The following is a 25,051-nucleotide window of genomic DNA, read 5'->3' as shown; positions in this document are numbered from 1 at the left end:
TTCTTTTACATTCTTGTCATTTCCTGGTTAAAAAAACTTTGTCAAATTGGTATTATTACAAAGTTGGTGGTATCACTTTACCTGACTTCAAATCATACTGCAAGGTGTTAGTAACCAAAGTAGCATGGTATTAAAATAGTCGCAGATTAGTAGAATAGAATAGAGAACCCAGAAATAAAGCCCCATACTTATAGCAAACTGATCTTTGACAAAGTCAACAAAATTACACTGGGGAAAGGACATCCTATTCAGTAAGTGGTGCTAGGAAAATTGGATTGTCATATGCAGAATGAAACTGGACTCCTAACTCTCACCATATACAAAAAATAACTCAAGATGGATTAAAGCCTTAAATTTAAGTCCTGAAGCTGCAAAAATTATAGAAGAAAAGCTAGGAAAAACTCCTCCAGACATTGGCCTAGACCAAGAATTCATGACTGAGACCTTCAAAAGCAAATGCAACAAAAACAAAAGTAGACAAATGGGGCTATATAAACTAAAAAGCTTCTGCACAGCAAAAGAAATAACAGTGAACAGACAACCTGTAGAATGGGGGAAAATATTAGCCAACTTTGCATCTGATAAAGGTCCAATGTCCAGAATTTATAAAGAATGCAAACAACTCAATCAAAATCCCTCAAATAACCCCATTAAAAAGTGAGCAACGGAAATGCACAGACATTTTGCAAAGGAAGACATACATATGACCAAGAAGCCTATGAAAAAATGCTCAACATCACTAATCATCAGAGAAACACGAATTAAAACCACAAGGAGATACCATCTTACACCAATCAGAATAGCTGTTATTAAAAAGTCAAATAACATCTAACCTGGCCAATATAGTGAAACCCCTTCTCTACTGAAAATACAAAAATCAGCTGGGTGTGGTGGTGTGTGCCTGTGGTCCCAGCTCCTCGGGAGACTAAGGCATGAGAATCGCTTGAACCCAGGAGGCAGAGGCTGCAGAGAGCCAAGATCACACCACTGCACTCCAGCCTAGGCGATAAAGCGATACTCCATCTCGAGAAAAAAAAAAAGGTCAAATAACAGATATTGACGGGGATGCAGAGAAATGGAAACATACACTGTTGGTGGGAATGTAAATTTGTTAAGTCACCGTAGAAAGCAGTTTGGAGATTTCTCAAATAATTTAAAACAGAACTACCATTTGACTTAGCAATCTCATTACTTAGTATATATGCTTAAGGGAAAAGAAATCATTATGTCAAAAAGATACGTGCACCTGTATGTTCATTGCAGCACTATTCATGATGGCAAAGATACGGAATCAACCTAAGTGTCTACCAACAGATGACTGGATAAAGAACATGTTTTTTTTTTTTTTTTTTTTTTTTGCTTGAGACAGGGTCTCGCTCTGTCACCCAGGCTGGAGTGCAGCGGCACGATCATAGCTCACTCATCCTTGAACTCCTGGGTTCAAGTAATCCTCCTGCCTCAGCCTCCCAAGTAGCTAGGACTACAGATGCACACCACCACACCTGGCTAAAAAATGTGGTTTATATAACCATGGAATACTACTCAACTATAAAAAAGAATGAAATCTTGTCTTTTGCAGCAACATGGAGGGAACTGGAGGCCATTATTTTAAGTGAAATAACCAAAAAACAGAAAGTCAGATGCTGCATGTTCTCATGGGTAAGTGGGAGATAAATGTGTACACATGGACATAGAGAATGTAATAATAGACATTGGCAACTCAGTAGGATGGAAGTGTAAGAGAAGGAGGAGGGATGGGAAATTACTTAATGGGTACAGTGTATACTTATTCTGGCGATGGCTACGCTAAAAACACCACTATGCAATATATCTTTGTAACAAAATGGCACTTAAACTCCCTGAATTTATAAAAAACAAATAAATAAAAGGCATATGTAACCATGCTTGCTTAAGAAAACTGAGTGGGGGACAAGATGGCCTACTAGATGCAGGGAGGAAGTACCATTTACACTGAGAGAGACCAAATTATTGAGTAAACCACCTTAATTTGGGCAGATCTTCAAAGAGAAAAAGCTGAGAGTGGATGGAAAGGCGACACTGAAGCTGAGCATGAAGGCGGGGAAGCTGGGAACACTGTGTAGGATAACTGAACCCTAGGACTAGTTCCTGGCCCTTAAGAGCTCCTGGGAAAGAGGCGAATGAAGGACCTAAGGGACAGCTCACTTTCACCACTGACCCCTAGGATCCTAGTTACTTGTCCCCCGTGGACATGTGAGCTGGCAGAGGGATCTTGCTGGGGATAGGCAGAGACTAATTTTCAGATGTTGCAGAGCCTGGGAGTTTTTGTGGGCTGGGTAGCTGTCAGAGAGGGACCATAGATGCCTTTTCCCTAGGGTTCCCCATCCCCCTTCAGGAAGTTCCAGCCCCAACTGACCTCTGAGCCAGAAAAGAGTGGGGCTGGCTTCACCGTGGAACAGGGGCACATCTGTTGTGCAAGCTCGCCTGTCGACTGCCCCTCCCTGGACACATGCCTAGCTGCCCCGCATGATTGAGTGCACAGTGTAGCATCTGCAGCCCAGCCTGAGTGCATTGTTTCACCTTATTTCTTTTCCTAGTGGCCCAGAAACACTTGCAATTCCTCAGCACAGCTGGAACCTGACCCCAAGCTGCGGGACATCTGGGTACCCCCAGAGCTCCAGCCTGCAGCCAAGATCTGTGGCCAGCACATGAGCTGGGGAGGAGACTGTATGTACCCTTAGAACACTGAGAAGGGCGACACGCATGGGTTCCTGGACCAGGGTGAGAACCAGACATGCATTTCTCCTTAAATAGGGCCTGTCCAGAAGGGGTTTGGCATATCTCCCTGTTGCAGCCTCTGCCCAGGGGGCCTGGCAGCCCGGAACACCTAACAAAAGAAACTTGGGCATGGGCGCCCATGATTGGAGGGAGCTCCCACAAGTGGACCTGGTGAGGCCATCTCTTGTCCTTCCCCTCTCCCCGTCCCTGACTTCCCCACTGCAGTGCACACCTGTGAAAGTGAGGAAGTACCAAAGAGTTGTGTGGCTGGGTATTAGCCTAGGTATTGGCCATTACTCTTAAATGCCAGCTACTGGATTCTAGCCCAAACTGCAACACCAAAAATCTGCTGATACATACACCTGTGAAACCAAGTGCAAGTGTTTACCTAAAGATGTTGTGCAGAGCCCTAGTCCTCTGAAAGCACCCAGAAACGAAGCTAATTGACTGTATACAGTTAACACTGCAGAACACCAACCCTCCAAGATGAGAGTCAGTGCTAGAACTCTGGCAATTCAAAAAGCCAAAGTGTCCCCCTACCTCCAAATGAATCTACTAGTTCCCCAGCAATGGTTCTTAACCAGTTTGAAATGACTGAAATAACAGTCATAGAATTCAGAATCTGGATAGCAGGGATGCTCGTTGAGATTCAGGAGATAGTTGAAACACAATATAAGGAATCCAGTAAGATGGTCCAGGAGCTGAAAGATGAAATAACCATTTTAAGAAAGAACCAACTGAACTTCTAGACCTGAAGAACTCACTACAAAAATTTTATAATACAATCAGAAGTATTAACAGAAGAATAGAACAAACTGAGGAAAGAATCTTAGACTTTGAAGATTGTTTCTTCAAGGCAACTCAGACAAAAATGAAGAGAAAAGAATTTTTTAAAACTGAAACCTCTGAGAAATATGAGATTATGTAAAGTGATTAAATCTAAGACTCATTGGCATTCCTGGGAGAGAAGGAGAGAGAAAAATAACTTGGAAAATATAATTGAGGATCTAGTCCATGAAAATTTCCCTAATCTTGCTAGAGATTGACATGTTAATCCAATAAATACAGAGAACGCCAGCTAGATACTATAGACAGGAACCATCACCAAAGCACATAGCCATCAGATTCACCAAGGTCAACATGAAAAAATCTTAAAGGCAGATAGAAAGAAGGGTCAAGTCACATACAGAGGGAACCTCATTAGGTTAGCAGCAGACCTCTCAGTAGAAACCTTACTAGCCAGAAGAGATTGGGGGCCTATTTTCAACATCCATAGAGAAAAGGAATTCCAGCTAAGAATTTCATCTCTTACCAAACTAAGCTTCGTAAGTGAAAGAGAAATAAAATCTTCATCAGATTTTAAGCAAATGCTGAGGAAATTTGTTTCGACTAGACCAGCCATATAAGAAGTCTTTAAGGGAGTGCTAAACATGGAATCGTAAGAACAATATCTGATACCACAAAAACACACTTAAGTACATAGCTCACAGGTACTATAAAGCAACTATGCAATCAGTTCTACATAACAACCAGCTAACAAGATGATGACGAGATGAAAATCATACATACCAATACTAACCTTGAATGTAAATGCACTAAACACCCCACTTAAAAGACACAGAGTGGCAAGGTGGATAAAAAGAGCTCAACCATCTGTTGTCTTCAAGAGAACCATCTCACCTCTTGTGACACCTGTAGGCGCAAAGGAAAGGGATGGAGAAAGATATGCAAACAGAAACCAAAAAAGAGCAGAAGTCACTATTCTTACATCAGATAAAACATATGTTAAGCCAATAAAAATTAAGAACAATGAAGGACATTACATAATGATGAAAAGTACAATCCAACAAGAAGACGTAATTATCCTAAATACATAGGCACCAAACATTGGAGCACCCAGATTCATAAAACCAGTTCTTATCATCCTACGAAAAGACATAGACAACCATGTAATAATAGGGTGAGACTTCAACACCCCACTGACAGTGTTAGATCATCAAGGCGGAAAACTAACAATGAAACTCCAGACTTAAACTCAACATTTGACCAATTGGACCTCATAGACATCTACAGAACACTCCACCCAACAACTTCTCATATGCATTCTGAACATATTCTAAGAGCCAGCACATACTCAGTCATAAAGCAAATCTCAGTAAATTCAAAAAAACTCAAATCATACCAGCCACATTCTCAGACCACAATAGAGTAAAAATAGAGATCAGTATAAGGAAGATCTCTCAAAACTGCACAAGTACATGGAAATTAAACAACTTACTCTTGAAACTCCTGTGGGAATGTTGAAATTAAGGCAGAAATAAATTATTTGAAATTAATGAAAATGGGGACACATCTTACTAGAATCTCTGGGATGCAGCTAAAGCAGTGTTAAGAGAACAGTTTATAGCCCTAAATGCCTTCATCAAAAATTTAGAAAGATATAAAATGAACAATCTACCCTTGCACCTAAAGGAACTAGAAAAGAAGAAAAAATACCAGCCCAAAGCTAGCCGAAGAAAAGAAAGAACTAAAATTAGAGAAGAATTTAATGAAATTGAGCTACAAAAATCCACATAAAAGATCAATGAAATCAAGAGTTGGTTCCTTGAAAAATTAAACAAGACTCATAGACTGCCAGCTAGATTAAATACAGTCGGAAATGACAAAGATGGCAGTATAATTGATCCTCGGAGAATAGTGTAAACAACTCTAATGCACGCAAATTAGAAAATCTAGAGGAAGTGTATAAAATCCTGGAAACATGCAATCTTCCAAGACTGAATAAGAAAGAGATTGAAATCCTGAACAGATGAATATAGAGATCTGAATTTGAGTCAATAATAAAAACCCTACCAACCAAAAAAAAAGCCCTGGACCAGATGGATTCACAGCCAAATTCTAACAGACACACAAAGAAAAACTGGTGCTAATGCTACTGAAACTATTCCAGGAAATCAAGGAGGAGGGACAAAGCCAGCTTCACCCTAATACCAAAACCTGGCAAAGACACAACAAAAAAAGAAAACTTCAGGCCAGTATCCTGAACATATTTGATGAACATAGACACGAAAATCCTCAGCAAAATACTAGCAAATCAAATTCAGCAGCATATCAAAAAGTTAATTCGCGATATTAAGTAGCCTTCATTCCTGGGATGCAAGGTTGTTCCAACATACATAAATCAAAAAATGTGATTCACTGCATGAACAGAATCAAAAGCAAAATCCACATGATCATCTCAATCGACACAGAAAAAGCTTTTGGTAAAATCCAATATCCCTTCATGACAAAAACATGACAAAAACATACCTCAAAATAATGAGTCATCTATGCCAGACTCATAGCCAACATCATACTGAATGGGCAAGCTAGAACCTTTCTCCTTGAGAACTGGAACAAGACAAGAGTGTCTACTCTTACCACTCTTACTCAACACAGAACTGAAAGTCCTAGCCAGAGCAATCAGACAAGGGAAAAATAAAAGGCATCCAGATAGGGGAAAAGAAAAAAAGTCAGATGGCTTCTTTTTGCTGACGATATGATTCTACACGTGGAAAATCCTAAAGACTCCACCAAAACGCTGCAAGAACTGATAAACAATTTTAGCAAGATTTCAGGATATGAAATCAATGTACAAAAACCAGTAGCATTTTCTATACACCAATAATGCCCAGACTGAGAATCAAATGAAGAACAGAATCCCATTCATAATAGCCACACAAAAAATGAAATACCAGGGAATACATCTAACCAAGGAGGTGAAAGATCTCTATAAGGAATATTAAAAAACACTACTGAAAGAAATTGGGGATGGATACAAATAAAAAAGAAAACACTCTATTCTCATGGATTGGAAGAATCAGTATCGTTAAAATGGCCACACTGCCCAGTGCAATCTGCAGATTCAATGCTATCTCTATTAAACTACCAATGTAATTCTTCACAGAATTAAAAAAAAGGCTATTCTAAATTTCGTATGGAACGTAGGATACTCAGGGACATAAACATGAGAACAGTGGACACTGCAGGCTACTAGGGAGGGCATGGGGGCATGGGTCACAAAACTACCTATTGGGTACTGTGCTCACTACCTGGGTGCAATATAAATAACCATGTAACAGCCTGTACGTGTACCCCCCTGTATCTAAAATAAAAGTTGAAAGTAAAAATTTATTATTTAAAATTGCTTTATGTCTCTGAAGTTGGATATTTTTTCAATTTAACAGTGATTTAACATTTAAGAATTAAACATTCTTCTTTGGTGACTACTCCATGGAAATTATTCTTGAAGATTTATTAATGTTCTTTATTTAAAAAGTTAAAGGCTTTTTTGAGTAATTTTTTAAAACTATATGTTAAATTTTGCCCTCTTTTTTAACTTTGGATTTTGATTGTGTGTTTTTAAGGCAGAGTTTTCATATTTGTACATACGAGAAAAGTATTAATCATTTTTATTTCTAGGGTTTTTTTTGTTTAATTTTATATAGCATTTCTATACACCAATAATGAGTAGCTGAAAAAGGCCAAGAAAGCAATCACATTAACCACAGGTATGGAAAACAAAATAAAATAATAAAGTTAGCCATGGAAGTGAAAGACCTCTATAAGGAAAAGACCTCTATGAAACACTGATAAAAGAAATTGAAGAGGACCCAAACAAATGGAAAGCCATCCCGTGCTCATGGATTGGAAGAGTTAATATTATTAAAATGACCATATTACACAAAGCAGTCTACACATTCAGTGCAATCACTGTCAGAATATCAATGTCATTTTTAACAGAAATAGAGAAAACAACTCTAGAATTTGTGTAGAACTAAAAAAAAATCCCAAATAGTCAAAACAGTCCCGAGCAAAAGGAATAAAGCTGGAAGCAGCATACTATCTGATTTCAAAATACAAGACTGTAGTAACAAAACAGCATGATATTGATATTAAAGCAGACACATAAACCAATGGAATAAATAAAGAACCCAGAAATAAATCTATATATTTATATCCAGCTGATTTTGACAAAAGCCCCAAGAACATATTTTTTGGAAAGAACAGTCTCTTCAATATTTATTGAAGTTGGGAATCTGGATATTCCCAGTGTTGGGAAATCTGGATATTCATACGCAGAAAAATGAAACTGTACTCCTCTCTCTCACCATGTACAAAAATGAACTCAAGATTGATTAAAGAATTAAAAGTAAGACCCAAAACTATAAAACTACTGAAAGAAAAAAGGAGAAACACTTCAGGACATTGGGTTAGGCAAGATTTTATGGCTAAGACCTCAAAAGCACAAGCTAAAACCGCCCAAAATAGATAAATGGGACTATATTAAGCTAAAAAGCTTCTGCACAGCCAAGAAAACAACAGAGCAAAAAGACAACATGTTGAATGGAAGAAAATATAAAATATTAGCCGACTATCTGACAAGGAACTTATATTCGGAATTTAGAAGAAACTCAGTGGTAGAAAAATAAATAATCCCATTAAAAAGTGGGTAAAGGAGATGAATAGACATTTCTGAAAAGACAGTTTCATGAATAGACATTTCTGAAAAGACAGATCATCAGGGAAATGCAAACCAAAGCCACAACGAGATAGCATCTTAAACCAGTTAAAATCAAAAAGATAAAAAATAACAGATGTTGTCAAGGATGCAGAAAAATGGGAATTCTTTTTTTTTTTTTGGGACGGAGTCTTGCTCTGTCCTCCAGGCTGGAGTGCAGTGGCGCGATCTCGGCTCACTGCAAGCTCCGCCTCCCGGGTTCACGCCATTCTCCTGCCTCAGCCTCCCGAGTAGCTGGGACTACAGGCGCCCGCCAACACGCCCGGCTAATTTTTTGTATTTTTAGTAGAGACGGGGTTTCACCGTGTTAGCCAGGATGGTCTCGATCTCCTGACCTCGTGATCCGCCCGCCTCGGCGTCCCAGAGTGCTGGGATTACAGGCTTGAGCCACCGCGCCCGGCCAGTGGGAATTCTTATACACGGTTGGAAGGAATGTAAATTAGTACAGCCACTATGGGAAACAGTATGGAGATATCTCAAAAAAGTAAAAATAGAACTACCATACAATCCAGAAATCCTTCTGGGTATTTATCTGAGGGGGAAGAAATTAGTTTATCAGTGGGATACCTGCATCCATAGTTTCTTGCAGCACTATTCACAGTAGCACACATATGAAATCAATGTAAGCGTCCATTTTCCGATGAATGGATAAGAAAATGTGGTAAATTTACACAATGGAATACTATTCAGCCATAAAAAGAATGAAACCTTGTCATTTGCAGCAACATGAAAGGAACTAGAGGTCATTATGGTAAATGAAATAAGCCAGACACAGAAAGACATCGCATGCTGTCACTCACATGTGGGAGCTAAAAAAGTGGATCTCATGGAGGTAGAGAGTAGAACAGTAAATACCAGAGGCTCAGAATGGTGTGTGTGGTGAGGATGGGGGAATAAGAGGTTGGCGAATGCATAGGAACATAGTTAAATAGAAGGAATAAGTTCTAATGTTCAGTAGCAGAGCAGGGCGACTAGTTAACAATATATTGTATATTTCAAAATCTAGAAGAGAGGACTTGAAATGTTCCCAACACATGGAAATGATAAATACCTGAGGTGATGGATACCTTAAAGTACTCCAACTTCGTCATAACACATTCTATTCTTGTAACAAAATTTCAGATGTACCCCATGAATATGTGCAAAAATTATGTATTAATAAAAATGTTTTTAAAGTTACGATTTTATTTTTATTTTACAGATATTTGCAAATGTATACGAACAGTTTTTTGCTGTGGTATATAAAGTATTTGCTTTAAAATTGTATATGTATATATTTACTGTTATCTCCCTATTTTCATGTACAGTATTCTATATTTGTAAGTATTGTATTAGTCCAGACAATTGAATCCTGACTCTGCCACTTACGGCTTTGTGAATTTGGACAAATTATTTCATCACATGTTTCGGTTTCCTTTTCTGCAAGGGGTAGTAGAGTTGTTGTGAAACTTGAATGAAATTATACATGTAAAATACGTGGGATAGTGCATGATGCAGAGTAAGCCTTGATTTACTTTTGTTGTAATTTTTATTAGACTTGCCAAAGTATGTTCATCTTATTTTAGTCCTTTGTCCTCATACGCGCACGCACACACACACACACACACACACAATCTAAGAAAATGTTCTTAGATACTTCTGTTGCTTTTATCGAATTTAATTTATTGCTGCTTTTCTTTTTATTATGTTCTCCTTCTACTTTCTTTAGGGTTATTTTATGCCTTCTTCTTTTTTTTTTTTTTTTTTTTTTTTTTTTTTGAGACAGAGTCTCACTCTGTTGCCCAGGCCTGGGGTGCAGTGGCGCGATCTCGGCTCACTGCAACCTCTGCCCTCTGAGTTCAAGCGATTCTCCTGCCTCAGCCTCCCTAGTAGCTGGGATTACAGGCTCCTGCCACCGTGCCAGGCTAATTTTTTATATTTTTAGTAGAGACGGGGTTTCACCATCTTGGCCAGGCTGGTCTTGATCTCCTGACCTCGTGATCCACCCACCTCGGCCTCCCAAAGTGCTGGGATGCCTTCTTTTTAAAACTTGTTTCTGTGTGCCTCATAGTTTTCATTCTTTTGTGATTAAAAACACATTATTTTAAGACTGAATTATGTTTTTCATTAACCTCTAAAGAATGAAGTTTTATTGTTAAAATAATAAAGGACTCTTGTTTTCACTGAGGCTCATGGAGGCTAGAAATTGAATGTTGTTTTGAATCCAGGGCATCCAAAAACCTCTACTTTAGTGCTGAAAATAAAACAAGCAGCTTTGCTATGTTCCTAATTTTAAAGTTAATACTTTTGAATTGTAATATATTTTCATGAATTTTTTTTGCTATATTATTTTGGCTGATTTCCTTTATCAGGCTAAGTAAGTTACCTTCCAGCTCAAATTTACTAATTTTTTTTTAAATTATAGGTTGCTATTGAGGTTTCTTAATAACTTTTTTTTTTTGCCCTGTTGAAAGGGTGTCTTGACTCCTTTAATTTGTTAGTGTGATGAATTCTATCAGTTGATTTTCTAATGTTACATTATTTTTACGTAGTAGGGATAAATCTAACTCTATCTTGATGTATTTCTCCATATATTTCTGGATTTGGGTTTTAGTATTTATATTTTACGTTTATATTCATCATTTTAAATTACATTTATATTCATAATTATTGCCTAGCAATCTATCTCAAATATCAGCTGGCTTCCTGCCTTTTGAAGCATACATGCTAGTATGGGAAGACAGATAACAAATGATGTAAAAAGTAATAAATTACTTGGTATTTTAGAAGATAAGAGATACAAAAAATAAGCCAGGGAAAAGGTGAGGTATGGGTGTTAATGGGTTGCATTTTAAAATAGGGTTGACAGAGTTGCTCTCATTAAGACGGTAATGTTTAAGCAAAGACTCGAAGGAGGTGAAATAATCAGTTATGTGAATATCTGGGAAAATGCCATCAAAGCAGAGGGGGAACATCCAGGGAAAAACAACCTGGCTAATATTTGAGAAACATCAAGGCCAACTGTGGAATGAACTAGTAGGGAAGTGGTAGGAAATGAGGTCAGAGTAGTCATAGAGAGCCAGATCATGCAGGAAATGAGGAGCCATTGGAAGGTTTTGACCAGAGGACAGTCAGTTCTGATTTACATGTTGAAGGGCTCATTCTGGACACTGTGATAAGATTAGACTGAGAGGGACAAGATTATAAGTGGGTCATTCAGGTAGCAGCTCTTGCAGACTGTAATGATTCACCAGGTATCACCATAACCAAGATAAACTGCCCATAAGAACTATACATTTTTTTAGTTCTTTTTAAATTTTGAAACAAAATGAAGAATAATATTTAAAAGCAAGCACCTATGTAACCAGAACCCAGGTAGAGAAGTAGAATGCTGCCATTTCTTCAGAAGCCCCCGTGCACTCTTCCTGAGTATTATCCCTTTTCTGCTTGCTTTTATGGACATTAATATTTTTTTCTTTAAGTTTTACCACCTAAGTACACATCCTTGAAATATTAGTTTTGCCTGTTTTGAACTTTATATTGGAATCTTTATATTGGAATTTTGCCCCTTCTGCCTTGCTGCTTTTGCTTAACCTCATATTTCCAAGATTCAGTTTTTTGCGTGTAACTATTATCCATTCATTTTTATGGCTACATAATTTTCTAGTGTATGACTATATACCCATGATTTTTTTTTCTGTACTGTTGAGTCTCAGATTTTTATCGTCTGAAAGATTTCCAATTGCTCCACTTCCTCACGAATACTTCATATTACAAGATCTAAATTTTGGCCATTCTGGAATAGTGATATTGCATTATGATGTAATTTGAAGTTTTCTGATACATAACAAAGTTGAACACCTTTTCATACATTTATTGGCCATTTTTGTTTTATCCTTCATGGTAAGCCTGATCAGGACTTTGCCCATTTTTTTATTGTGCTGTCTTTAAAAAGATGTTTTTACACATTTTTTATGTATTTAGATATGAGCCTTTTCCTCCTGATTATGTGTTGCAAATACATTATTCCATATAATATATTATTTGGCTTGCCTAGTCATTATATGATATCTTTTGATGATCAGAAATTTTAAATTTTAATGTAATAAAATTTATCAATATTCTGTTTTGTGATTTATGCTTTTTATGTCTTGTTTAGTAAGAAATTCTTTGCCTTGGGATCATGAAGCAAAGTATTTGTATTTTTTTCTACAAAATTGATTGGCTAAAGCATTTCACATTTAGATCTATAATCTATCTAGAATTGGTTTGTATGTAAATTCATTTTTCCCTTATATCCTCGATTTTCCAAGCACAATGCATTCAAAACATGATCCCCCACTCACCCACTGCTCTGCAGCCAACTTTGTCATACATCAGAATCCATGTGTGCAAGTGTCGGTGTCTAGCGTTTTGGTCTGTTATGTATTCCTGTGCCAATATCATCTGGTTTTAATTATTCTAGTTTTAAAATAATTCTTGGTATCTGGTAGAGTTTCCTCCCTTTAGTTTTCAATCTGTGCCTGCCAAGAAACCTTTTAATTACTGTTTCAGCTTTTCAGGTACTCTAATACCAGGAAGATGTGTGTGTGTCCTGATTTGACATTCTGTTAACATTTCTGTTATTCTAATGGAGTTTTCTCCAGTTTAAATTTTGAGTTGTTCATATATCCGCTGCCATTTGAATTTATTTGGCTACTGTGTAATAGGATCTAAAAGCTAGATTTTTTACCTCTATTCATTTTTTTTCCCTCACATAGGCCCTCTAGGTCCTGAAAAAAGACAAGTTTTTGGTCTTCTAAAAGTGAGGGTAAAACAGTAGACAGTGATGTACTCATCAAAGATCATACTGTTCTGGAAAGCAGCTTGCTGACCGGTCACTTGCTGGCAATGCTTCTTGACTTGCTCTCTTTAAGCCATTGCATTATGTTCTTTAGTAGGATTAGGAAACCAGTTTCCCTTTTAAAATGCATTAAATATTGCCAAATCCTTACAAATAATTGGTTTTAATATTTTTTCCCACATTTTATTCACAAATGATTTATTTTTTTTAATAAATGCTGTTTCTGTTCGTTTTATTCTGCTTTTTAAATTTTTTTCCTTATTGTGAAAGTCTCCAAATGTATTCTTTACTAGGTGTTCTCAATTTTACTTTGAAATTGCAGACCATAATTGCTTTCATCAGAATCAGATAGCATAATAGAATGATTAGTTTTCACCAGTTAGAAACATTATACTGCTGATTTCTATTTGACTAGTATTATATTATTTTAATTTTTTTCCTGGCACATTTTACTGAGCCAACATTTTCATTAACATTTATTAGTGTTTGGCTCCTAATGGTGTAGTAACCTTGAAATTATTCATATTGAATTTCATTTTGTTTTGATGTGTTATTTCTTTAATATATTGAAGTCCTTAGTGTATCTTTCTTTCTTTCAGAGAATTAGCAATCATGCCCTACCTAGTATTCCTAGGACCTTCTACAAAATTAATGAACATATTCTCAATTCCTTTATTCAGGTCATTGGTAAAGGTATTAAGTAACATGGGTTTATATATCTCCCAAAATATCTAACTAAAATGGATACCACTGAAAGACATGTCATGGTATACCACCAAATTTTACATCTCTTAATTTCATCATTTCATTGCTTATCTTTTCTCTTTTTGATTGACAAATTCTTTTTTCAGTTAATGTTGATTTGGTTGCTGGTGACCCTTGTAGCACTACTTCTTACTTTGTAACACCTTGCTTATTGAAAGTAGCTCCTACTTTATTTTAATTACTTAAAATTTGTATTTCAATCTCTAAGGACAAGACTCAAACTGTTTCTCACATGATTCTGCTCCAAAACTGCGATGCTTGTTCAGAGGTTACTCAGCAAATCTATCAGCAGCTGAACTTAAAGGATTGTATCTTTTCTCAAAGCTTTTAGAGTAGTTTTTCTTTAAAATTTCAAATATATTTGCTTTTACTATATCTGAAGCAGATATCATATCGACAAAAAGAATGATATCATTTTGCAAATGGAGCTACACATTTTTTATTCTATATGCATTGAGAATGCAAGTGAGTAGAACATTCCAATTGCTATATTCAGGTGGGAGCACAGTATGATGTCGATGTTGAGCTCTTGTCATCACTAACTGAACTATGCTGGACTCATTTATTTAGTGGATAAGAAAACATGATATGCTGGTAAGGTTAGATGAACCTTTGATTGCCTATGTATGTGTTCATACACAGTAAATCTATTGAACCATTCAATGTTTTCAGCAAAAGCTACTTCTCTTCAAAATGGATCAGGCTTAGTAGGGGAAAGATGGTTTTAGAGTGAGCAAACAATGTTTTGATCATTTCAAGAAGAGAACCAGGTGTCCTAATATTAAAATTTAAGAGGAAGATGGTGTCTCTCTGAGAGATTTGAATGAAACTGCTTTGTGTTTATCAGAATTTTGATGGGTTTGAACTAAATCTTGAAATAAGCATATCTAAAACTGTAGTTGACATCACAGATTGGCTTTAACCAGAATATTCTCCTGCAGTTGGTGTTGAATTCAAAATCTTACTCATAGTAGCTCAGCAATGAAGATCTTATTGAAAAGAAAGAACAAAGAATCAATGAAAAAGTAAAGGAGAGGAAGCAGTGACCTTAGATATGCCCATGCCATTTCTCATTTAGATAATTGTGAAGGAATCCATGCACATTGAATAGGTAATGAAAAAAATTGAGACAATTTGTTGTTCAGAAGAATGACTATGCTTTCCTATAGGGAGATTTGACAGGAAAATAAGTTTTTCTTAGTCTAAACTTCATTGGAATCATAATTCTAAAGCCTCAATCAAGACTGTCCCTGAAGAAAAGTCTCTGCCAGAGATTGATAGTTTTATATTAAGATTTGGTTTAAATACATGAAGTACATGAAGTATTATTAAGTAAGAAGTATATGGTTTAAATATACTTTATATTTGGTTTTCCATACTTAATAAGTGTTTGGGTTTTCTTTTTTTTCCAATTTCTTCAAGATTGATTAAGAGTTTTTTGTTATGATATTCAAATGAAATTTCAATTTATTGCATGTACTTAGAGGAAATACAGGTTCAATCTATTCATGGCTTGAACTGTGAAACAAATTGGGTGGCATCTCTTTTATCAACCTGGCCAGGTAGGTAACTGTTTCTCTTAGAGGGCACTTTTTTTCCCTAAGATCTTAGTGTTTCACATCACTGCCATCTATGCCTTCTTCCATTGTCCCTTTAAGTTACTCACCAGTGAATTGTGTTACTTCTATCAGTAAATGCTCTTTGTAATGATTGGTTTTTATAAAATCTGGAGTTAACAGCTAGCATTGTTACATTCTTTTTTTAATTTACATATATTCTTTCCAGTTTTGCATCATTTATAATGTAATATAAAAATTTGAGGGAAATTTTATTTGTAAACTAATTGAAATGTTATAAAAGGAAACTGAAACAATTATTAACCTTCTGTTTTCCTAAATTATCTCTTAGAATTATGAATAATTCTCTATGTCCAAACCCAGAGCAAAATAAATTATAGCATTTTTCTGATTAAAATATGGAGAAAATATTTAGAGTTAATTAAATGTAAAACAGGTATATCTTTTTCAATGAAAGTTGACTTTGATAGTTCACATTTTGGTCAAGAGATAGAATTGCATCTATTAAATGAATTATTAAAGTACCCATGACATGGAGTTAGAGGATTAGTGTTTCATGCGCAGCAGGACAAATCAGCAATACATCCCTTATAATGCAAATTGTAAGTTGTTGCTTTTTATCTTTTTAAAAAAATAATTAGATGAAGCATAGGTACTTTTTGTTTAATTTTGCATTTAAGATATAATGAATAGAATAGTCTTAAAAATTTATTTTAGAAGTTATAATTAATTTGTTTTGATAGAAATATTATTTAGAGTATTATTGTGGTCCAAGTAAATCAAAATTGAAAATGTGTTGGTTTAGTAGATAAATATCTCCCATATATTTAATTATTTTTATGTATATCCTAGCCTTTTTCTTAGAAAAACATTTTCTTAGCTAGAAAATGTTCTTTTGTGACAAAATATAATGGAGAATTTAAGTGAATTCTGCAATACTTGCAAAGTCAAAATGTATTTGCTCTTGCTTTGACTTTAGTAAGACTATAATTTTTTCATGTTTTGCAATGACCAACTTATCTGTAGAAATTAAAATGAATTTTACCACTGTTACTGAAGCTTACATTTTAAAAAATTGGTATTTTTTTAAGTTTATTTTTTGTAAATACATACACTTATTTCTAAATATAAAGATATAACTGCCAAAGCCAGTTCAGTATACATAACACAAATAATCATTAGTCTGGGAAAGACTAAACTTTCTACATTTTCTGGTGAGATATTGTACCTAGTGCCCCTTCTCACTTTGCAGTATGGTCTTTAGGGAATTCATATAGTGGACAGTATAGCTCACAGAGAGCAGTTAATATTCTTTATTGAGCACTACTAATGAATATCAAGCTTATTTTCTATAGAGTATCTTTAGTTTTTAAATTCATATTTGTTTTATTAGCTTTTCAAATGTGGCATATAAGGATGTACCACGTATTTTGGTTTTTAAACTTAATTCTAAAATTAGTTTTAAAATATTTTGAATAGTAACTTGAATAGAAAAAATTAGGATTCCAGTTTTAAAATTCATGTATTTATTTTGAGGAATTTGAAATTGCTTGCTATTTTTAACACATATAAAAGCTATAAATAAAATATTTGCACATAATATGTATAGTAAGCTATGTTACTTTGGTCATATAGCTTTTTCTTATCTTTTATATGCAGGTTGGCATACAAGGTGCAGTATTACTTGGTGTTTAAGATCATGGATTCTGGAGTCAAAATGTCTGGGTTCAAATCCAGGTTCTACCACTTCATAGATTTGTGAACTTGGACAACTTAATTATTCTCTGGACTTCAATTTATTAATCTAAAGACTAAGATAATATTACAGTACTTATCATAAATTGTCTTGAGTGTTAAATTTTAAAATGAAAGCAATTATAACAATATCTGGCAAATGGGAAGCTAAGAGATTAGCAGTTAACAATTTGGGTTCAGGAGTCAGTGTGCCCAGTTCAAATACAGATTGTGTCACTGAATAATAATTTTAAGATCTCGAAAATTTTACTTACTCTTTGTGAACCTCAGTATCTATATCTGTAAAATATGGTTGCAGTGAAGATTAAATAAGATAATGCTTGTAAAGCACTGAAAACAGTCCCTGTTAAATAATAAGCACTTTTTAGTGTTTGATATTGTTCAGGTTGTTATTAGTTGGTCTTGGTTTTGTTGTTTACTACATTAAAACTTTGGAAATTTGGATCATGGGAAAACGTGCATTAGTGAAATTTGAGTTATTGACTATATTCAACAAATTTAATTCTTCAAATGTGTAATATTAAACTAATTATTGACTGTGTACTTTTAAATAGATTTTTTTTTTTGTCTTTTTGAGATGGAATCTCACTCTTCCTCAGGCTGGAATGCAGTGGCGCGATCTCGGCTCACTGCATTCTCTGCCTCCTGGGTTCAAGCAATTCTCCTGCCTCAGCCTCCTGAGTAGCTGGGATTAGAGGTGCCCGCCACCACACCCGGCTAATTTTTGTAATTTTAGTAGAAATGGGGTTTTGCCATGTTAGCCAGGCTGGTCTTGAACTTCTGACCTCAGGTGATCCACCTGCCTTAGCCTCCCAAAGTGCCAGGATTACAGGCGTGAGCCACCATGCCTGGCCTAAATGGAGATTTTGAAGATCCTCCTTAAGAGGCATATATGTTTTAAATAGATTTACTTTCCTGCAGTGGATGGCCTAGAATGCTTGAAAGAAGGTATATGTATAGATAAATTACATTATCTTACACTTATGCAGAATGACTTTCTAAGCAGATTCATAGTATAAAAAGATTTTAGGGGGAAATTCTACTCTTATAATGAATAAGAATATATTTTTTATTAGGGAGGTATAAATCAGTGTAATTTTTTAATTGATGGACACAGCAGGGGTGTCCAATCTTTTGGTGTCCCTGGGCCACATGGGAAGAAGAATGGTCTTGGGCCACACATAAAATACACTAACGATAGCTGATGAGCTAAAAACAAGTTGTAAAAAAAAAAACTCATAAGATTTTAACAAAGTTTGCAAATTTGTGTTGGGCTGCATTCAAAGCCATCCTGAGCTGCATGTGGCTGGCAGGCCATGAGTTGGGCAAGCATGTTGTACAGTATTCATATCTTTAGTTTAATTTCCCGTGTATATCCTATTGCAGTTTTATGTGCAGGTGGGATTTACCAAATGTTTTTATACTCAGAACTGTTACTGGCTAACTTCTGGTATCATAATATATTTGAAATAATAAATATTAGTTTAGTTCTCAGATAAGGATGAAAAATAAGCCTGAAGATTTTTAGTATTTTTATTAGAAGATATTTTATTTCTTCTCTACAACCATACTACTGTTTTAAAATTGTAAATAGATAAAATATTTTTAATGAATGTAAAAAACAGGCGTTCAGTCAGGGAATTGTGTGAATAGTGTGTGCTGTGTTTACAGCAGGCATATTTCACCTTTTCCTAGTGGGGAAAGCTGCTTTTTTTTTTTTTAGTTTGTCTGAAGCCACAGTATGTATTTATCTAAAGATATGTAACATAAGATATTTACCATTAATAAAGCCTGGCACCTGCATTTGCCAGCTTGGTATTATTTAGTGAATGAAGTGTTTCATATGGAATAAGAGGAGCAAAAAAGAGGGAAAAATTTTCAAATTTCGTTAACTAACCTGACCTTTACCAGAACATCATACTCATATTTCCCTCTGTGAAATATTCTGTTGGCATTTCCAGTGTAGCATGTCAAAAACTAATTATCTATCATTCTCTTTCTATTTTCCTCTTTCCTCTCATGCTCTAATCCAAATGCCTTTCTTCTCATATTTTTCATTTTGGTTAGCACATTACCATTTACCCAGTCACTCAAACTAGAAACTTTAGAATTAACCACAACTCTTCTTCTTTCTTATCCTCAACTCTTCTTCTTTCTTATCCTCTAAATTTACATAAGTGGATCATTATCAATTTTCTTTGAACAAAGACTACATTTCACCCTTCTCTGTTACCACTGCTACTCCTTAGTTTAAGAACTGAAGATATTTTACCACTATTGACTTGCTACCATATTTCAGTTTTCTAGTTGTTTTAACCAATATGGTTCTACAAGGCAAACTTGTAATCATGTTACTCCCCAACTGCAAAAATTTTTGGATGATATTCAAGGTTCTTTGACAATTTGGACCTTGCTTTCATCTCCAGTTACAGCTCCTCTGGTATATTCTTGATCTTTCCTGAATACACATATATTCATTCATTCATTCATCCATTCATCCATCCATTTGTCCATAGATGTTTATATGTCAGCTATGTGGTGCTGTCCTAGGTACTTTGAAGATACAGAGGTAAATAAATATGACTGCCATGATTATTGCCCATTAGTGCTTATAGAATGCCATGTATATTATTTGTCTTTAACCATGCTTTTTCAAATGTACTTTTACTATTTATAGAGGTTCTATTAGTCTTTTATACCCAACTCGTGTCATCTCTTCTAAAGCATTTTGTGACTTTCTCAGGTAGTGCTTCTTTGTGCTCCAGTAATAATTTATATTCATATCTCTAGTATTTACTGTATGTTATACTTACTTGCTTATAGTGGATCTCTCCCATTAGGTTGAATTTTAGGGCAAGACAAAGATGAAAGAGGAACGTAGAAATAAGGATTGAGGCAAGGTATAGAAAGAGGCAAGAAGAGGAGAGAAGGAAAACAGAAGCAGTATGAGTAGTATTTAAAATACAGACACTGGGGCCAGACAGGGTTTGAATCCTGATTCTTCCACTTACTATCTGGACACATAGTTTAATACCTCTTTGTCTCAATTTACAATGAGGATGATAATAGGATCATTGTGAAGATTAAATGAGTTAATGTATGTAAAGTACTTAAAACAGTGAGTGGTGTATAGTATATGCTGTATGGTTTTGTGCTATTTTTGTTATCAATAACTAGCTTTCTTAAGTGACATGAGCTGCATTTTCTCTTTCATTTAGTTTTCCAAGACATGGGAGATTTTCAATCTGCATGATATCTAATCCTTTGTAGCCACTTAAGGCATTAAATGTCTGAGTGTTTTGAGCCTATACTAAAAGGGGAACTCCTATATATATTTTGTTATTTCAGTGTAATATTGAAGTACTACTCTTTTTTGCCTTTTCATACCAGATTCTGTCCTGCTTCTGATTTTCCTGGCTATCTGAAATGTCGATGATAATTACTCTGTTTTCATTTTTACTCCATATCTCAGGCTTGATACATACCACTGTTTTTATGTTATATACCTTAGCTTCTTTTATTAAAATCATTTTCTTCCCTGGCTGTGCTTCAGCCTGAAGACAAGACAGGCAAGGCTAATGTCTGGCTATAATTTCTTGGTTCTAGGAGCAAGATCTGTCCCTCAGCACTAGCCTGATATCCAGCTAGCATTCCTACCATTCCTCCCGCCTCCTCCTCTCACTCCCATTGCCCCTGCCTTAAATATTACTCTCTGCTTCATCTTCTACTGCAATACCATTGACCCAGCTTTGAAAAGATATAATGTCTTATTCAATTCTATACGTGGTACGCCTAGTTTTCATAAATAATGAAAAAGGAAATCAAAGCACTCATCATTGACCAGTTGTTGACTTCATTTTTAACAAATGAGTTAAGATAGTATTTGCCGTTGCCCTCTGATTTAAGAAAGAATCTTAGAGAAAATAACATTTTAGTTGCTGCTTGAATGATGGAGGAAGAAAAGTAGATTATACAGGGATCTTTGTAGGGGTGTTTGAAGTTTAGAATCATTCTCAACTAATACTTGAATATTATCTGTAAGGCATGGGGGGATACAAAAACTTAGTTCCTATTTAACTCCAAGTGACTGATACAGTGACAAATAACAAAAAAAATTGAAAGAGAGATTGCCGAGGACTGGAGAAGCTGTCTTTTGTCTTTTCCTGCTGTATAAAACCTCTCTAGGTGATTTCATATATTTGCTTGAGACCAAATTCTCTTGAAAATCTAGTAGCTTATCATAACAGAATTTCATTCAGTTTCTGGAATATAACGTGATTTTCTGTCTCTGGGCTTTTGCAGATGTTATTTCTGCCTGAAGTAATTCTTACTGATTTCTTAAAATATAATCATAGAGTCCATAACTTCCAGAAAAGCTTTCTTGATCTTTCAGCACTGGAATAAGTGTTCCTGTGGTTCTCATAGTCCCTGTTCTTTCCCAGTCATAGCCTTTATTGCACTATATTGCCTTTATTACACTGTGTTGTAATTGTCTTCACCAGATTGTTCAAGGAACACAGGAACTGTTTATATAACAATGCCTGGTGTATGGTTGGTGCTCCAAATATATAAGTTGGTTGAGTGAATGAGTAGGATATAGTAGAGAGGAGTTGGTCGTTCCAGGCAAGGGAAGAAGATCAATTAAAACAAGGAGTGTGGTATTGAATATTGTGGATTCTGAGGCAATGAGTACAACATTTGACTGGAGTATAATATTGAAAAGCGAAGTTGGAGCTTTAAATGCCACATTAGGGAGTACAAAGTTTATTTACTAAGAAAGAGTGATTGAAGCTTTTAGAGATAAAAATAATGATATGTGTTCTCATAAATTTTGTTAAGTAATATATCCGTGCATCAGATATAACTTTTTTCTTTCTTTTTCTTCTTTTTTTTTTTGAAACGGAGTCTTGCTTTGTCACCCAGGCTGGAGTGCAGTGGCGCGATCTTGGCTCACTGCAACCTCTACCTCTCAGGTTTAAGTGAGTCTCCTGCCTCAGCCTCCTGAGTAGCTGGGATTACAGGTGCCCGCCACTACACCTGGATAATTTTTGTACTTTTACTAGAGACAGGGTTTCGCCATGTTGGCCAGGCTGGTCTCAAACTCCTGACCTCAAGTGATCTGCTTGCCTCGGCCTCCCAAAATGCTGGGATTACAGGCGTGAGCCACCGCATCTGGCCTTTTTTCTAATTCTTATTTTCAAATTTTTGTGGTGCTCTTTGATGGATTAAACATATGATGACTGCCTATTTTATAGACTCCCATCTTGTTTTTTATTATTATTTTTTTAGACAGAGTTTTGTTGCCAGGCTGGCACAATCTTGGCTCCCTGCAGCCTCTGTCTCCCAGGTTCAAGTGATTCCCATGTCGTAGCCACCCAAGTAGCTGGGATTACAGGCATGTGCCACCATGCCAGGCTAATTTTTGCATTTTTAGTGGAGACAGGGTTTCACCATATTGGCCAGACTCGTCTTGAGCTCTAGGCCTCAAGAGATTCTCCCACTTGGCCTCCCACAGTGCTGGGATTACAGATGTGAGCCACTGTGCCTGGCCGACTCCTGTCTTTCTTTTAAGATTGTTCCTACGAATTTATAGGAAAACGTAGAAAGTTTGAATGAATGCTGCTGAATGAGTTGAACAACTGTCATCAAACTTTGCAGTTTTTCTTATAAACGAAACTATTTTTAAACTATGACAATTAAAAAATATAATTCAAATAAGGTAGTAAGCTAACTTATGTTTGGGGTTTCCTTCTTATTTGTAGCTTGAAGAAAACTAAATGCTTACAACTGTGACTTTTTTTTCTCTAGTATCTCCAGAGGCAGTTGGATTTTTGTCAGCTGTTGGGGTGTTTATTATCTTGATGCTGCTCCTTTTTCTCTATATTAATAAGAAGTTCTGTTTTGAAAATGTTGGCGGGTTTCCAGATCTTGGTTCAGAATACAGTACAAGGAAGAATTCACAAGATAAAATTTGTAAGTATCATATTGCTGCTTCTCTTGTTTGTTATTTTTATCTGTACTATTGTTTACTTATTTTAATATATGCAATAAAAAGGTTGTGACATACAATAAACTAATATTTGAGCTACTGTTCTGTAAAAGATCTGTTAAGTAAATTATGTTCAGGTATTCTTCTGTTGTTCATGAATTGCTATTACATAAAGGTGAATTGTCTACTATCACAAAATGACATTTTAATTTTTCATATGTAAGATACGCTTTTGAGCCTATAATAGGAGCAGATACACTTGAGGAAGAAGGAGGTATCTTGTCACTTTATGTAGTGTACTTCCCATTGTCCAAGTAGCTCTTTAGAGAGCTTTTTTTCTCCATATCCCTAGAACGCTTTTGAAAGTATTCATCCTTTTTCTTTACCTGCTATTTAATTTTCAGCTAATGGGTAATTTTATTGTTTGGAGAAGTTGGAGGTGGTTTTACTTAGTAACTTAATTTATATATAAATTCCAATGATAAAAAATAGTGTTCCACTCCCTCCTTTGGCACCATATATTATAGTGTTACTAGATACTAGGAAAGATGAGGGCTGTAATACCATTCTTTCTCTTATGGAAACATTTTCCTTGGAGTGTTTTTTTTTTTAATTGCTACAGCAGTTTTTAAAATTTTCCATTTCCAAAGACTGGTTTATAAAAATGATAGCAGAAACAAATTGGAAATATAAAAGCAAAGTGTTAATTTAGAAGAATGTGACAAAAAATACCTGCGAAATCTTGCTTTACTTGTCTGTGTACCTGTGTTGGAGATAGATATGCTTTTCTATTACATCTGATAACTTGAAAGGCGATAGCCCCATTACTTATAAGAATCTATTAGTTATTGAATTTTGTGACTTTTGCATTAAGAAATTATAAATAGTATTTTACACAGTTTTAATTTGGTTAAGTTCAGTGTTTCTCATAATCCACTCCAGTCCTGCTTTTTGATCATTTGTGCAGAAAGAACTGGCTAAAAGTATCTCTTTACCGGCCTTTGGTAATTCTCTGGTTCAGCATTTCTGGTTTTTCCTTTGTTTAATGACAACTTTGTACTTTTAAATTTTATTGAGTAGTCCCAAAGAGCTTTTTGTTTATGTGGATTATATCTATTGATATGTACCATATTAGAGTTAAAACTGAGAAAATTTAAAAATATTATTTATCAATTTAAAACAGAAAATTTAAAAATATTATTTATCAATTTATTTTTTTTAAAAAGACTATTACATGTTAATATAAATAACATCTTTAAATTTTAAAAAACTATTTTCCAAAACAAAAAGAAAATGGGGAAAAATGGTGAGAAGAGTGATTTTGTTTTATACTTTTTGCAAATCTTTTTAATGACTAGCATAATGGAAGACAGGTGGATTCTCATTTCTGCCTCTACATTCAATCTGTCATGTAGCCTCTGGATAACTCCAGTGTTCACTTTTGAGCCAATGAGAATGAAAAAGTTAAGTACCCCCTTGCTGTTATTGTAAAACTAGTCTTGACCTTGAGGATCCCTTGAAAATGTCTCAGGGAACTTAATTTTTCTGAGCCTTGTTTTTCTTTCACTTATTAAATAGGAATAATAATATTTACCTCCTAGAATTACTGTAAAATCAAGTAGGATAAAATGTGTCAATTACAATGCCTTGCATATAGTAGCCACTCAGCAGGTGTCCACACCTCCCCTCCCCTATTCTTACCACTATGCAAAATTGTTTAGATGTTTCTCTTTAATATTTTTCTTAATGTGAAATGATACTGGGTAGTTTATTAGTAAGATAGGGTAGTTCCCTTACATAGACTATTAATAAGCAAACTAAAAGTA

At 35.3% G+C, this 25,051-nt stretch overlaps 1 protein-coding gene across 7 annotated transcripts in view; it reads left to right on the top strand.

Annotated features, from left to right (window-relative positions):
• Window positions 1–25,051, top strand: part of SYT14 (synaptotagmin 14) — a 241,003-nt gene that overhangs the window by 53,487 nt on the left and 162,465 nt on the right. For 3 of the 7 annotated variants that reach the window (XM_030813064.1, XM_030813062.1, XM_030813065.1), the window contains exons 1-2: window positions 23,141–23,209; window positions 24,584–24,688. Coding sequence is in view for 3 of the 7 variants with exons in the window: in XM_003273016.4 (XP_003273064.1) it covers window positions 23,045–23,209 (165 nt within the window). In the remaining 4 variants the exon portion in view is untranslated. Of the gene's footprint in view, window positions 1–23,044; window positions 23,210–24,583; window positions 24,689–25,051 lie in introns of those variants that run through there. The other 4 variants (XM_003273016.4, XM_003273018.4, XM_030813066.1 and 1 more) reach the window with 2 other exon arrangements.

Source organism: Nomascus leucogenys, chromosome 5 (assembly GCF_006542625.1).
Source record: "Nomascus leucogenys isolate Asia chromosome 5, Asia_NLE_v1, whole genome shotgun sequence".
Taxonomy (NCBI): Eukaryota; Metazoa; Chordata; class Mammalia; order Primates; family Hylobatidae; genus Nomascus; species Nomascus leucogenys.
Note: the sequence above shows the minus strand (reverse complement) of the source record. Positions and strands in the feature narration are given on the sequence as shown.